Here is a 13,835-nt window from a genome sequence, read left to right as displayed (position 1 = left end):
GCAGGGAAGGCAGAGGCAGCCGATAGTCACATCTGGCACAGAGGAGACTGCTCCATGGTCACTGATGCTTTGGCTTTGCTGGGAGAGCAGGCTGTGCCCAGGCTGAGGGGTCCTGTAGGTCCCAGTAGCAGCACCTGACTCATCTGGGGAATTCCAGCTCCCTACAGCAAAGGAATCTGCAGTCCAGCTGTTCCAAACCCCAGGCTCGCTGTCCTGCACTACAAGTCCTATCTCCTGCCTTTCCTTGGAGAATCCTTCCCTCAGTCCCCACTGTGCACAGCCAGGGGGAGTGGCTGCAATGGCAGGAAGAGATTCTGGAGCACTTTTCACACCATGTCTCAGTTCCTCTAAGACCTTGCCTGCTGTTGCTCTTACTATCACCTCCTGCCAGCTCTTCCCAAGAACCTTGCAGTACCTGCAAATGGGGATTTGTTTATGGCCTGGCACAATGTTGGTGGCTCCTTGTGTTTGCTTGTTTCCCCCATTCAGCTCCACTCAAGGAGCAATGCCAGATCTTCAGTGGTGGAATTTCATTGGCTCGTGTGAGATGGAGATTGATGGTGCTTCAAGGATGGTGCTCGGTGCAAGTGCTTTCCCACAGGGATGCTGCTGCTGGGAGCAGAGCTGCGGCAGAGTTGGATAAAACCTTCAACATATTCATATTCATCTCCTCCTTTCACCTTCTCCAGTGAATACTGAGGTCCCAGTCCAACAATTCATGCAGCAAGCTCATCCTCCATCCTCCCAAGGTCCTGCACATTCCTGGCTGCCCCGACACCACCTCCCCTTGGGAAATCCCAGCTCAGCCATACCCACCGGGGCCAGGAGCCCGGCGTGGGTCGGCGCTGGCCGCGCTGAGCCCACCCCGCGCCAGCCGCCGGGTGTTCTCCCCGCTCTGACAGCTGGACGGAAATTGGAAGGCGAAGCTGACATGTGTCAACAATAACCAGCGAACAAGCGCCAGCGGCGGCGGCGGCTGTCCCCACCACCTCGAGGAGGCTGGCCACTCTTGGCTGAAATCACGGCACGTTGCGGCTGGAAGCACGAGTATTGTTTCAATTATTTCCATTATATAAAGTCAGGCCATTTAATATATTCTGCCTCAAAGGGGCTCAACTAAAGAGATAAAATAAACACTGAAAATCTGCTCTGCTGACATGTACCAGGAATTCGGTTTCGACACCAAGCCTTCCCTCCTATCTCGCTGCTCATCTTCCCTTTCCTCCCGGCTCCCTCTCCTACTCTTGCTTCCCCTCGGCCTTTAGTGCCACTTGATGCCAATTCCCTCTTTGGGCTTTGCTCCTGTTTTGGCAGCTGGAGCACTTAAAGGCTGTGCAGCCACGCTGGCGTCCAGGACTAGAACAAGCCAGAGGAGCCAAGAAGAGAGATGGAGCTCCAGAGCTCGCTCTGGGATGAAGAATTTGATTTATGGCAAATCTTAAGCATCTTGGGATGCCATATTCCCTGAGAACAGCAGGAATGACGGGTGGCACAAACCCAGGAATGGCTGGAGTGTGCCATGAGGAGGAGGAGGAGAAGATGGAAAAGGAGAAGAAAAAGGAGGAAGAAAAAGAGGAGGGGAGAGCAAATGTGCCATGAGCATACTGCAGGCTGCACTTGGCAACGTCAGCATTAAAATCAGTCACCTTCACACCTTCCTTCTCATCTGGGAGAGCTGATGGCACCGAGGGACCTCACGGCTCTGTGCTGGCATGGGAGGTGGTGAGTTGAGCTGCGAGGAGGCTGGAGTTGCTCCCACCAGCTCTGACCAGACAGGAGCTGCTTCCCATTAATGCTTCCCACAGCATCAGCTTCCCCAGAGCACTCCTCCCTTGCAGGGCTGTGCTAGTCCAGGTATTCCCAATATGTTTGCATGTGGAGCACCAGCCACACCAGCAGTAAATCTGCTACTTGGCATTTCCCAGCACATTTCCCTGCTCAGAGCTCTGCCTCTCCTGGAGCGGGGTCACGGGCAGTGCCACCGCCAGGGGCCGGCTGATGGAGGGAGCCGTGTCACGGGGTGCCAGCGAGGTCTGCTCTGCGGCGTGAGTCGGAGCTGGCATTTCATAAGAGCAGGGAAAGGACCTCTGCCGAACTGGCGCGAGAGCAGCTGTGACTTTCCATTCCTGTGGGAAGTGGGCTGCCACCGTCCAAGCATCTGGGCTTGTTATGATGGGAGAGGAATGCCAAGTATTTTTCTTCCTTATCCACTACCACCCGCTCAAACCCTGCCCTGATCAAACCCACATTCATCGCCTGGGATGCACTGGGGAAGATCCCTCCCAGCCCTCGTGGCTGCTGGGACCTCACGGCACCTGTGGAGAAAACCCCGCCTTCATCCAGGGGCCCCCTCCGTCCCCCTGCCCCTTCCTGTCTCCTTCTGCTGCTAGCCAGCTCCAGACATTTAATTTTCACGTTACTACCTTTGCTAGGAGCATCTCTGCACCTGCATCCCTGTGCCTGCATCCCTGTGCATCCTCTGTGGCTGCATCCCTGCTGACCTGTGGGCCCGGCGGGACCGCACTGTCCCCTCCAGAGCCCTGAGCATCCCGAAAACAGCCACTGGGCTGGTGCCACGGGCGTGTGCCCTGGGGCGCCTGCCGTGCCGGGAAGCAGGCGGTGCAGCTTTGGAAGGTCACCAAGATTTTTCCTAAGATGAAAGTGTGCTCAAGTGTCAAACAAACTTTCCAAATTATCTTTCTGGACACTTTCTCCCTTCTGCTTTGGAAGACGGAGGAGGAACATTTCATTCCCTCTGTGCTGGCGTGGAGCAGGGCTGCGTGAGGAGCCGGGAGCAGCACCCGCGGCTCAACCTCGCTTCTTCCTCCCCGACATCATCCCTGAGTCACCGCGGGTGCTGCCCTGGCATCATCAGCTGGGCTTCCCTCTCCTCGCAGCCCCCCCAAACCTCTCGCAGCACAACAGAGAGCTGCCAGGTGCCCAGTTAAGCAGCGGGCACCACCTCTCCTCCCACCGACAGCTGGATTTGGCATAAATAGACAAATTAAAGGAAACGTGTGGATCTCTCTGCTGTCTCAGGGATACCGGGTACACATCAGCAGGGGCATGGGGACAGAGGCTATGCCACCCTTGGCAAATCCCCAAAAAATCCCAAACAGCTGGAGATGGGCTGAGCAATGGCCACGTGGTGCCTCCAGGATCCAGCACTAACGAGAGCTGTCTAATTAGTGAGTCCTCCTGTGACAGGTCACCCTGGCAAGGCTTGTGCCAACATCCTCTCACCCATGCCAGCAGCCAGCAAGCGTGACCAGGAGTGAGGTGCTTCCTTGGCCCTTGCCCAGTGTTTGCCTTCCAGGTCTGGACTAGGAAATTCCCTGTCGGCTCCAGGGCAGCTGGGCTGGCACCCAGCAGGACTCGTGGAAGCTCCTTGCCCTGAGGCACCTGTGTGTCATCCCAGTCACGGCCATCCACACCAATGCAGCTGCCTGCAGCCAGGATTTGGAGACACTCAAATATCCCCAGTGCTATCGCCACATCCCTGTTTTTCTGTGCTGGGATGGCAGCAGCATCCCCATGTCCACATGGGCCCCCAGCCTCTGCAAACTCCTGATGGTGATGCCATGCTGCAGGTTTGGTTGCTTATGGAAATTTCGGCTGAGCCAGATGCTGCAATTTGTGCATTTTATATGTAATTTTTCAATTTATTTCATAATTAGAAAAAAACCCAAAGTGATCCCAACTATTATTACTCCTGGTTTCCCCAGTTATTACTCCTTGTTTCCTATAGTGAGGCCAAAGGGGTCTGAAATGGCTCCTTTGTTGTCTGATCATTAACCCTTCAGGAATGAAATGCAGCAGTGTCGGATGGGAGCAGTGGGGAGAGAGGCTCAGGGGGGCTGAGGGAGAGAAGGGAAACAGGAGGGAGAAATTCGAAGGATAGAGAGAAGATTAACTCTAATATACTGTCTCTGGGCATGGCTGGGCACTGCAGGACACTGATTGACACATCCTCTGCAGTCCCGTGGGTGCTCCACTCTGGGGCAATGAGTTTGCTGGTTCTCAGCAGCCCCCTACCCATTCGTCCCTCCCAGGCAATGCAGACCCAGAGTATCCCGGGTGGAAAGGAGTCCTGCAGCTCGCTGGCGTGTGGGATGAGCAGGGGGACGATAATCTGCCCCAGGGTGCTCTGGAGGATCCTGTGTGCCCAGAAGAGTGAATGCGCTGTCATTGGGGCTGTCACTGGTGGCCAGTGGCCTTGCAGCCCTGGCTGGGAGGTCACCAGGCTGTTCCAGGGTACGGCTCCTGGCACAGGACTGGCACGACGGCATGAGCACGTGGGGCTCCCGGGATGGGGACCTGCGCCTTTTGGTCACCTCGGGTACCTGGTGAGTGTGATGTCCCCATCCTGTCCTGCATCCCGCTTCAAGCACAAACCCTAGGGTGACTTTTGGGGGGCAGAGAGTGGGACAAGGGGTGTGGACAGCCGCAGGGCAGCCGGGAACAGCTCCGTGAGCTCGTCTTGGCTTGGAACAGCTTGGCACAGCTCGGCTCGGCTCAGCTTCGCCCTCGCAGCTCGGAAGGAGGTGAGTTAAGAAGCACTCGGAAAATCAGAGTCAGCTGCAATCCTGGGGACAGCCGGGGCAGTCCCACAGCCGCCACCGGAGCTGCCGGAGCCCCACCACGGCTCCCGGCGACCGGGGGGCTCAGCCCTGCCCGGGGGCTCAGCCCTGCCCGGGGGCTGCCGCTGCCCCCCCAGCCCTGCAGGGATTAGGCTGAGCTGGGGGGGCTGAGCCGGGGGGGCCGGCGCAGGCAGCGTCACCCTCCTAGCTCCACCCCCCCAAAATCGCAGGGGGCTTCGCTGTGACCCCGGCGCTGGGATGGCAGCGGGACAGTCGGACCGCGGCGGGACGGCGGGACGGTTCCCAGCCGAGGTGGTGGCTGGAGTGCTCCGGGGGGATCCAGCCAGGGCGTTTGCCAGTCGCTTTGTTGCTGCTGGGGGATTTTTTATTTTTTTTTTAGGATTATTATTATTTTGAAAGGGAGGGTGAGGAGAGGGGGCTGACACTGACTATAAAGGCAGAGCTCCCTGGAGCAGCCGGCACTTCCCCACCACCATGAGCACTCCCCGGGCCTGATAGCCCCAGCCTGCCCCACTGTCGCCGGCTCAAGCTGCCCTCAAGTGTGGCTGTGTGTCCGAAGCTCGGGTTGGGATGGTGTGAGCCCGGAGCCGCTCGTCGCCCTCCCACCACCCCTCACCGGCTCTGGCAGGAGCCGAGCCCGCCAGCCGCTTGGATGATTTGATTTCTTCCCTGTCCGACATCACTCCTGCCCAGATGCAGTGGATAATATTCATGTTGCTGTTATTCATCAGCTCCATGGAAATGCTCACGCAGAACCGGTGGAAGAAGCAAGGTACAGTGTGCGCAGTGGGCTTGTCCTGCTCGGGTCCTGCAGGGTGGCTTTGGGACACCAGGCTGCCTGTGCTGCCTGCACAGAGCTGGAATTAGCTGGGAGCCAGGCTGGAGGTGCCAGGAACTGGCATAACCCCAACGCCTCTCCTTGAGCCCCTTTGGGGACCATCTGTGCTCCCCTCTGGCATGGGGCTGGCTTGGCTGGCATCTTCCTGCAGAGCACAGCCCCACAGCACTGCCTGCCCAGGGCCAGCCCTGCCTTTAGGGCTAGCAGGACACAAGGGACACTGGCTGGCACTGGGACCAACTCTTCAAACCCCAGCAGAGCCAGACAAAGTGGGGATAGTAAAAAACGGGCTGTTTTTCTCTGCATAACACAGTAAGTGCCTTAGGAGTAAAACCTCCTGGAAGGATGCTGAGCCACAGCAGGCACTGCTTGTTCTCTGCCTCATCTTTTCTCCAGGAAGAGGCACCAGCTGAGCCAATGCTCAGTGCCTTGGCAAGGGCAGGGTGTGCTGGGTGTGCTGAGGCGTGTGCCCCCACATTGGGCACTGACTCATGTCCCTCACTGGGCAGTGCCAGGCAGTGCCAGCTGGCTGTGTGGATTGGATCCAGGGCTGGTTCTCATTTCTGTGCCAGGAATGCCTTGGTCCTGGGGCCAATATGTGCCAGGGTAGGGACTGGACCTCCCAGGACCAGGCTGGAGCTCGGAGAGCTTCCCTTGAAGTTTTTCCATGTTAAAGGCATGCGGAGGCAGTAGGTGTGTGTGATGATGTGGGTGGTCAGGCTGGTGGCCAAAACACCCCTGATAGAAAACAGCCAAGCACCAAGAGGGGCTCCAGATACCAGTGCTTGAAGCTGGGTAGTACAATTCTCCAAAGGCCTCAGGACTTGGCAGCTGGAGGTCTGGCCATGGCTTCACAGCCCAGACATGTTACATGCCTAGGATAACCCACACAGAAAAGCTAGCACAGAGCCCAGGGGTCACAAAAGATGCTGCAGCACCTCACAGCCTCCCTACTGCCACTAGGAGCTCTGGTCTGGGCAGTCCAGTGCCCCAGGGACTCATGGTTCCCAGCAGGACTGGGCGTAGGGTGGGCAGAGATGGGGGGTGTCACACCCGTGTCCAGCACAGCTCAGCTACCCACTATGCCCCATGCCCAGTGCCCATCCCAGCTCAGCCCAGCACTCTGCCATCACCACTGGACAGGAACAGATGAACCCACCACTTGTCCCTAATCCCCAAGCCCAAGGTTTCAAAGTGAGCCACATTCTGTTGTTCTCTGGGTGTCTCACAGTGTCACTTCTGGTGGCAGAGATGTGTGTGCCGTGCCAACAGCACTGTGGAGTGGAGGAGGACGACCCCAATTCTTCCAGCTTCATGGCATGGGATTATTTCCAAAACCAGTGAGAGGAAGGAGGCCCTGGAGCCCATCCAGGGCTCCCCACCTTCTTTGCCCTGGCTGGAGGTGGAAGGAGAGCAGCAAAAAAACCCCATAAATATCAAAAAGAATTAGGGAAGGGAAAGAGGCTTGTAAATCCATGGGTCTCAAGGGAAGTGACTCCAGCTGCAGCCAGGAACACAAATGTTGTCAGGGTTTGGTAAATATGTAACGGAGACCATAACAACTTAATGGATCCAAGGTGCTTTGTTAGTGCTCCCAGCAGACGCAGCTCTAATGAAGGCAGTGCTGCAATCCCAGACAGTGTGCCCAGAGAAGGGACTGGGATGGGCCAGCTTGGGGACAACTGCATGGCACCACAGCACCATGGAGTGGCTTGTGCCAGGGACCAGCACACAGAGCTGAGAGGCATCACCCACCATCATGGTCTACAGAATCCTCTGCCAGCATCCTCCTGGTTTCCTCAGCACCTCTGGTCCAGCCCCACAGCTGTGGGACCCTTCTGATGCAGCTTCTGGGGTCAGAGGGACCAGTGCCAGGCACTGCTCCCAAAGCTGAGTCTGTCTGTGCTGGGCAGCACCCAGCAGGTGGCTCAGGCTTGTAGCAACCTTGTCTAGGGGAAGGTGTCCCTACCCATGACTGGGGGTTTGAAATGATCTTGAAGGTCTCTTTCAACCCAAACCATTCTGTGATTCAGTGGTTCTATAGAGCTCAGATCCTAAGCATGCTGTAATGGGGCTTCTGGCATTGTCACTGCTACTCAGGCTGTGGTGCCAGAGCAAGTAAACAGTTCCCAACACAAGGGCATGGTGATGGCATTGGATGCCTGCATGCAGGAGTTCTGTGGCACCTTTTGTAATGCCCCGACAGCCTGGGTTGCAAAAAGACACCGGGCTTGTGTATCCCCCAGAGATCAATGCTTCCCAGCTCCCAAAGTGCCCCTGTGCCAGGAGCATTCCTCCAGGCTGCTTTTCTGTGGGCTTGCAGAGCAGGAGCAATTGGCTGGTGGATGTTGGCACCTTGTCCTTGTCCCTGGGAACAGAGGTCACCCACCTCGGGGGTCAGTCAACCTCCCACAGGCTGGGAGTACAGCACAGGCAGTCAGGGAGGCAGCAAACAGACAGCTCCTTTTCTCAGCTCCTCTTCAGTGCATCCAAAATGCCCTTTGTCCCCTGGCACTTAACAGATATCGACTGATTAATCCAGGTCAGATCGTATTTCTACCCACTGACCCAGTAGCTGTTCTACTTCTCGCGGGATGGGCAAGGCTGGATTGAAATGTGGCTCAGGCTGTCACCCATGGGCAGTGCTGGGCACGGGGCAAACCCTCAGTCTGGGTCTTGCAGTGATGGAGGCTAAGCTGGGACCGATGGCTCGGTGTGTCCCTTTGCTGCCAGCATGGACAGAGGGATTCGAGGAGCAGAGAGAGGTGGGGTGGCATTTGCAGGGAGACAGTGCTGTCACTCTGGTATGTCAGAGAGAGGCAGCCACGGGGCTGGGATCCACCTCGGCATCTGTGCCACAGCCCCTCTCCTCTCCTCCATTTGTCCCCGCAGCGAGTGCCGGCCTGCTGGAAAACTGCACAGGCTGCGTCCTGTGCTCTGAGGACAACGGCTGCATCACCTGCCACCACCGGCTCTTCCTGCTTATCTGGAGGGACGGCATCCGCCAGTACGGGATGTGCGTCCACACTTGTCCCCCAGGCTACTTTGGTGTGCGGGGTCTGGAGGTCAACAGATGCACAAGTACGTCCCGCGACAGCCGGGGTCCCCCTGCTCCTTCCAGTGCCCCCTGCTCCCCTCGGCGCCCTGCGGGTCCCAGTGCTGCGGGAAGGGCGATGGTTTCATTTCCCACAGCATCCCTGCTGGCGCTGGATCCAGGGACGGTCGGGTTGGGGGGGCTTCGTCCGCTTTTCCCTTGCCCAGAGCTGCAGCCCGGACCCCGCAGGTTTTGGGTCGCCGGTGGATGCCGGGGGTGGCTCGGCTGACCGGCCGTCCCTCCCGGCAGAGTGCAGGTCGCCCAGCTGCGAGAGCTGCTTCAGCAGAGACTTCTGCATGAAGTGCAAGGACAAGTTTTACTTGTACAAGGGCCAGTGTTTTCGGCAGTGTCCCCCCGGCACTGCGGCACAGCCCGGCACCCGCGAGTGCCAAGGTAAGCGGCACCCGCTCCCCGTGCCCGCCGTCCCTGGGGACGCGCCTGGCGCAGAGGGGTCACCAACCCGTTCTGTCCCCGTCCCTGCAGAGACGTGCGAGCCGGGGCCGTGGAGCGAGTGGAGCGCCTGTACCCACGAGAGCCGGACCTGCGGTTGCAAGTGGGGAGTGGAGACGCGGGTGCGGGAGGTGCCGGAGGCTGCCCGGGAGGAGGGGACTGCCTGCCCCGCGCTGCTGGAGACCAGGAGGTGCCGCATGAAGAAGCACTGCCCGGGAGGTGAGCACCGCTCCGCCGGGGCTGGGGACAGCTTCGCGTCCCTCCAAAGCGAGCCCGAGGGGCGCTGCAGGAGGATGGTGGCAGCAGGGGTCTGGCGGTGGCCGGCGAGCCATGCTGTCATCTCCCAAGCATTTTGAAATTTTGGGTAAAGCCGTCATCTCAGGCACATGTGCTAAGCAGCCCTAGGGCTGGCTGCTCCCACCTGGCAGTCCCTGAGACTGCCTGGGATGAGCCAGTATCCCCTTCCATACTGGGCTGGGCTGGGCTGGGCACTGGCACAAACCGCCGTGGTGGGATGAGGCTGCCGAGCTCCAGCTCCCATCCTGCCACGACGTGAAGGGAGGTTTTCTGTACTACAGATGCGGGTAGGGAGGATTGAGACACTCAGGGGAGGTTCCTGCAAAAACCTCTGAGCTTCCCAAAAGCTGGAACACTCGTGGAGCAGGAGGGCATCACCCAGGGCATTTCTGATGGCCGAAGTTTTGAGAGACACCCCCGGGCACAGTCTCCCTCCATGACTTATCTGGACAGATGTTTGCTCATGCTCCTGCACTTCCCCCCACCTCATTCCCAAGCTGGGGGCTCCCTGCTCAAGGATCTCCCCACCTTTCACACACCAGAGCCGCTGCACGCTCTGTCCAGGCGCTGCGTGCACGGGTGCAGGGCTGGCGATGGGAACCAGGACATGGCTGATGTCATTTTTGGATGCAGGCGTCTGGACTGAAGCTACCCTAATAAATCTCCACTTAATAACTGGCAGAAAGGGGGATGCATGAGATACCGATCTGAAGTGCCTGGCAGCAGATCTGAGCCACCGCGGGTTGCGGTTCAGAGCTGCGGGATCACTCTGTGGGATGGGCTGGCCGGCACCGCCAGCGTGGCGGGGGTCAGGGAGGACAGGACTGCGAGGGTGGAGAGAAAAAGGATGAGGAAGGGGGGCAACAGCAGAGGACGTGCGTGCTGGGCGAGGGCCACGGAGCCAGGAGAGAGGCTACATCCCAGCACCATCAATCATAAGTAATATTTTCCTGCTGACAGTGCAAAGGAGCTGATTCCCTTCCCCACCCAGGTCCCAGCTCATGTCTTTGGGATGCCAGGTGGCATCGATTTTGAGGATGTTCCCCTCCCTGCTGGTGTGTGGCAGCTCCAGACCCGCAGAGCTGGTGACAGTTTGATTCAAGAAATTTAGTGTGGGAGGACAGGCTGCTCCAGAGCACTGTGTCCTGGAGCACCATGCCCATGCCCTGCCCTGCCTGGTACACAGCAGGGTCCCACTGGCAGGACTGCTGTGCCTGTGTTCCAGGGGCACCTCATCTTTTTAGGTTACTGGGAAGGCACTGGCAATCCAGAAAATGCTTGGCCTCCTGCCTTTGCTTATGCTCCTGCAAGCTGGAAGCCCTGGGGCTACGGTGATGGGCTCAGGGACTGGCAGGACTCTATTCTTGAGGCTCCTGTCTGGAATCAGATTCAGAGACAGGCCTGTCCCATGTCCAGCAGAAGGAATTTCATGAGTGCCCCCCAAGCAGCCCACTGAGGACACAGCAGCCCCTCCATGTCTCCCTCTCCTGGGCAGGCTGTTCAGAGTCCCTGCCACGGCAGAGCGTGCATCTGCCCTCACTCCCAGGCTCCTGCCCGCCTGGCCAAGTGCTGGGTTATGTGATCCAGATGCTGGAGGAGGACGAGGAGTTCACTTGATGCATCCGAGACACCCCCAGCCCAGGCGAGCCAGAGCAGGCGGCTGAACCCGACCGTGTGATGAGAGATTTGTGCCACCACTTCTGAGCCATCCTGGCAGCTGGAAGGGAAAAGCTGCAGTGCTTGGCCATGGCACAAACCCCTCGCGCTGCTGTAAATCTGCCTTGGGTGTCTGTCCCACTCTCCAGACGCTTGGCGTGCGTGCCGTGCCCTCTCCTTTGTGGGTGGCAACTGTCTGGAGATCAGAGCCAAGAAACAGGGTTTCAGAGCCAGGCAGGACAAGAACTGGAGCCCTTAGAAGGGACTGGGAACAGCAGTGCTGGACATGCAGCACCAGGGACAGTCATGGTCCCTTGTGCCCCTTGCACCGCTGAACCCCCTACTGAATGTGTGACTCTAATTGGAGTGTGGGTGCAGGGGTTTAAGGATCAACAAAGCTGCCTAGTTTTTAGGACAACCATTCTGATCCGTATCACGGACTCTCCCTCCCACTGGAGCCCATGGTACAGCAAGGTTTATCCTGAATCCCTTTTTCTTTGATATCCCAGCACCAACACCTCAGCCAGCTGGAGGGTGTGAGCAAAGAATTGGGTCCCAGTAGCCTCACCCTGGAAAGCTGGGAGTGGTTTGACCAGGGATGCATCCAGGCTCCACCAGCACGCTGGTTGTGCTGCTGGGATGGGGACCATCCACACGTGGAGAGCATCCACAGGGACAGAGAATTAGCACCTATGCAAGGATGCTCTCCAAAGCCTCCTTGCTTCCCACCATGCCCAAATCCTCCCAGGGCTTTCTGGGCCCCATAGTGGTGGGCAGGTTCCCACAACATGGCAGAGCAGAGCACAGCTGTGCCATGACTTTGGGGTGTTGGTGCAGCCACTGCTCCTCTCCAACACCCACAGTCCTTGCTCAGAGAGAAGCTGGGTTTTCTCTTCTGCTTGGGTTGAGCTGCCCCACCTCATTCCAAGGGATTTTGGGGTACCAGGACTGAGAGTCCAGCCATGTGGGTACAACACGCTGGTGTCCCTCTGCCCATGCCATCATCACACCCTCCACACACCCAGATTGCCCAGACAAGGGTTCTGGGGTCCCCAAAATCAGAAACTGGGTCCAGCACTAACACCCCGAGGGAGGATATGGGATTGGCATCCCATGGATGGGATTCAGGTCAGATCGTGTTGCCTGGCCAATGAGAGAGCTCTCCTTTTCTCCTCCTTTTTCTGTTGCAGAGAAAACCGAACCCAAAAATAAAGGCAAAAAGCGACAGAAGAAGCCGAAGACAGAAAGGCACACGGGCACCTAGCAGGCACCAGCATGGCAACTGGGGTGTCATGGCAGGAGCTCCCAGCCAGCTCCTGCCATGGTGCTCCAGCCACATCACCCCTGGTTTTCCATCCACAAAAAAAAAAGAAAAAAAAGGAAAAAAAAATTGCACAATTTTCTCTGCCCCCCCCCCCCCACATCCCCCTTTTCTTTCGAGACAATTTATGGTCTGTAAAACATTTCCTTTTCAGAAAATCTAATTTGCAATGTCCAAAGCAAAGCCCTAGGGCTTGGGGAGGGGGTGGCTCCTTTATTCCTCTGGTCTTCCCTCTCTCCTAGCCTGCTCCATCCCTTCCCTTCCTCCAGACGGGTGGGATGGGGTTAGACCAAGGTTGGACCCTGCTAATGAAGCTGATGCCTGCCTGGATAGTGTTCCCCAGGGCTGGGAGATGCCCTGGCTCCACAAGGTCCTATTTATGGGACTGCTGGGGGGCACAATGCTGCTCGAGGTGCTGGGTAGTGTCCCCCATCCTCAGCCATAGGCATGGGAAGCAGCAGGACTCCCAGGGTTGGGACCCTAGTGGGGACTGTGCCATCACTCAAAACAGCCCAGCCTGGTGCTCAACATCCCCACCAGGACAATCAAGGGCCAAATCCTGCTCTCCTAAGTCTTGGAGAGCAGCTGAACCTTCAGACTGACAACCCTTCTGGGACCGTGTCAGCCCAGCACCCTCATGGGCCTAATCCTGCTGCCCTCAGGCTCACGGAGAGGCTCTGAGAGCTTCTCTCCCAGCTAGATGTGGGCACAGGAATTTGGGGTGACCGTGGTGTATTCGGTCCAGGACTGGGACACGCACAGTGAAAATGCAAGCCCAGGCAGGGTGTGCTGCTGCCTCCTTCGTCTCTAAACTGGGATGTGTTGGAAACAGCGCTGCAACCCCCTCCCAGCCATCACCGGGGGCGTGACCGTGGGGTGCTGAGCTCCCTCCCATCTCTCACCGTGGGGTGCTGAGCCCAGGCGTGCCAGCCTGTCCCTCCCTGCCACGCTGTGTGTGTGTCCTCAGGCACAGAGGGCTCTATCGGTATATACACCACGTGTCTGCTTAAATCGCTGCCCAGCCGCAGGCAGCTCTGCATTTGGGGTTTGCCGGTGTCCGAACTCCCCGCCCTTGCCCTGATCGTGAGCAGGGGGAGGCCGGGGCTGGCCGCGGGGTGTCGAGGCTGCGGGGGCCGCACAGATCCTTCAGGACGGGAGCGCTGGGTGTCAGCATCGAGCCAGCCCCAGAGCCGGCACAAAGCTGCCGGAGCGGCTCCTTCGATCGCTTCATGACAAATAAACGGATTAAATCCCCGGCATCGCTGCTGCCTCCCTGTTTTCCCCATTCCCACGAGTTGCTGCCGGAAGGGGTCTGGGATGCTGGCCACGGCCACGGTGCAATCCCGCATTCCCCAGCTCTGTAATTTGGGGGGGGGACACCCTGCCCTGCCCTCCCCCAGCACTGGGGTACTGAGGAAAGATTTTATTTCAAGTTTTTCTGTGAAGTACCACCAGCATCGCTCATTGCCTGATCCAGCACTGGGGCAAGCCTCAAGTGTGCCACTGGGACTGCCATTCCACAGGCTTGGGAACCACTAGGGTTTTTTCCGGAGTGTTGGAGAAAATCCCCCTCTGCTA

General features: G+C 58.1%; 1 protein-coding gene across 1 annotated transcript; it reads left to right on the top strand.

Moving 5' to 3' along the window:
• The first annotated feature begins 4,967 nt into the window (after nucleotides 1-4,967).
• Nucleotides 4,968-13,507, top strand: RSPO4 (R-spondin 4). The gene is made up of 5 exons (XM_079321918.1): nucleotides 4,968-5,373; nucleotides 8,332-8,520; nucleotides 8,783-8,926; nucleotides 9,017-9,202; nucleotides 12,127-13,507. The coding sequence occupies exons 1-5, from the start codon at nucleotides 5,295-5,297 to the stop codon at nucleotides 12,198-12,200; spliced, it is 672 nt and encodes a 223-aa protein (XP_079178044.1). The 5' UTR covers nucleotides 4,968-5,294; the 3' UTR covers nucleotides 12,201-13,507.
• The last annotated feature ends 328 nt before the right edge of the window (nucleotides 13,508-13,835 follow it).

The sequence above is a fragment of the Erithacus rubecula genome (assembly GCF_903797595.1).
Source record: "Erithacus rubecula genome assembly, chromosome: 18".
Lineage (NCBI taxonomy): Eukaryota > Metazoa > Chordata > Aves > Passeriformes > Muscicapidae > Erithacus > Erithacus rubecula.
The sequence above is the reverse complement of the archived record's forward strand: the minus strand, read 5'-3'. Positions and strand labels throughout refer to the sequence as shown.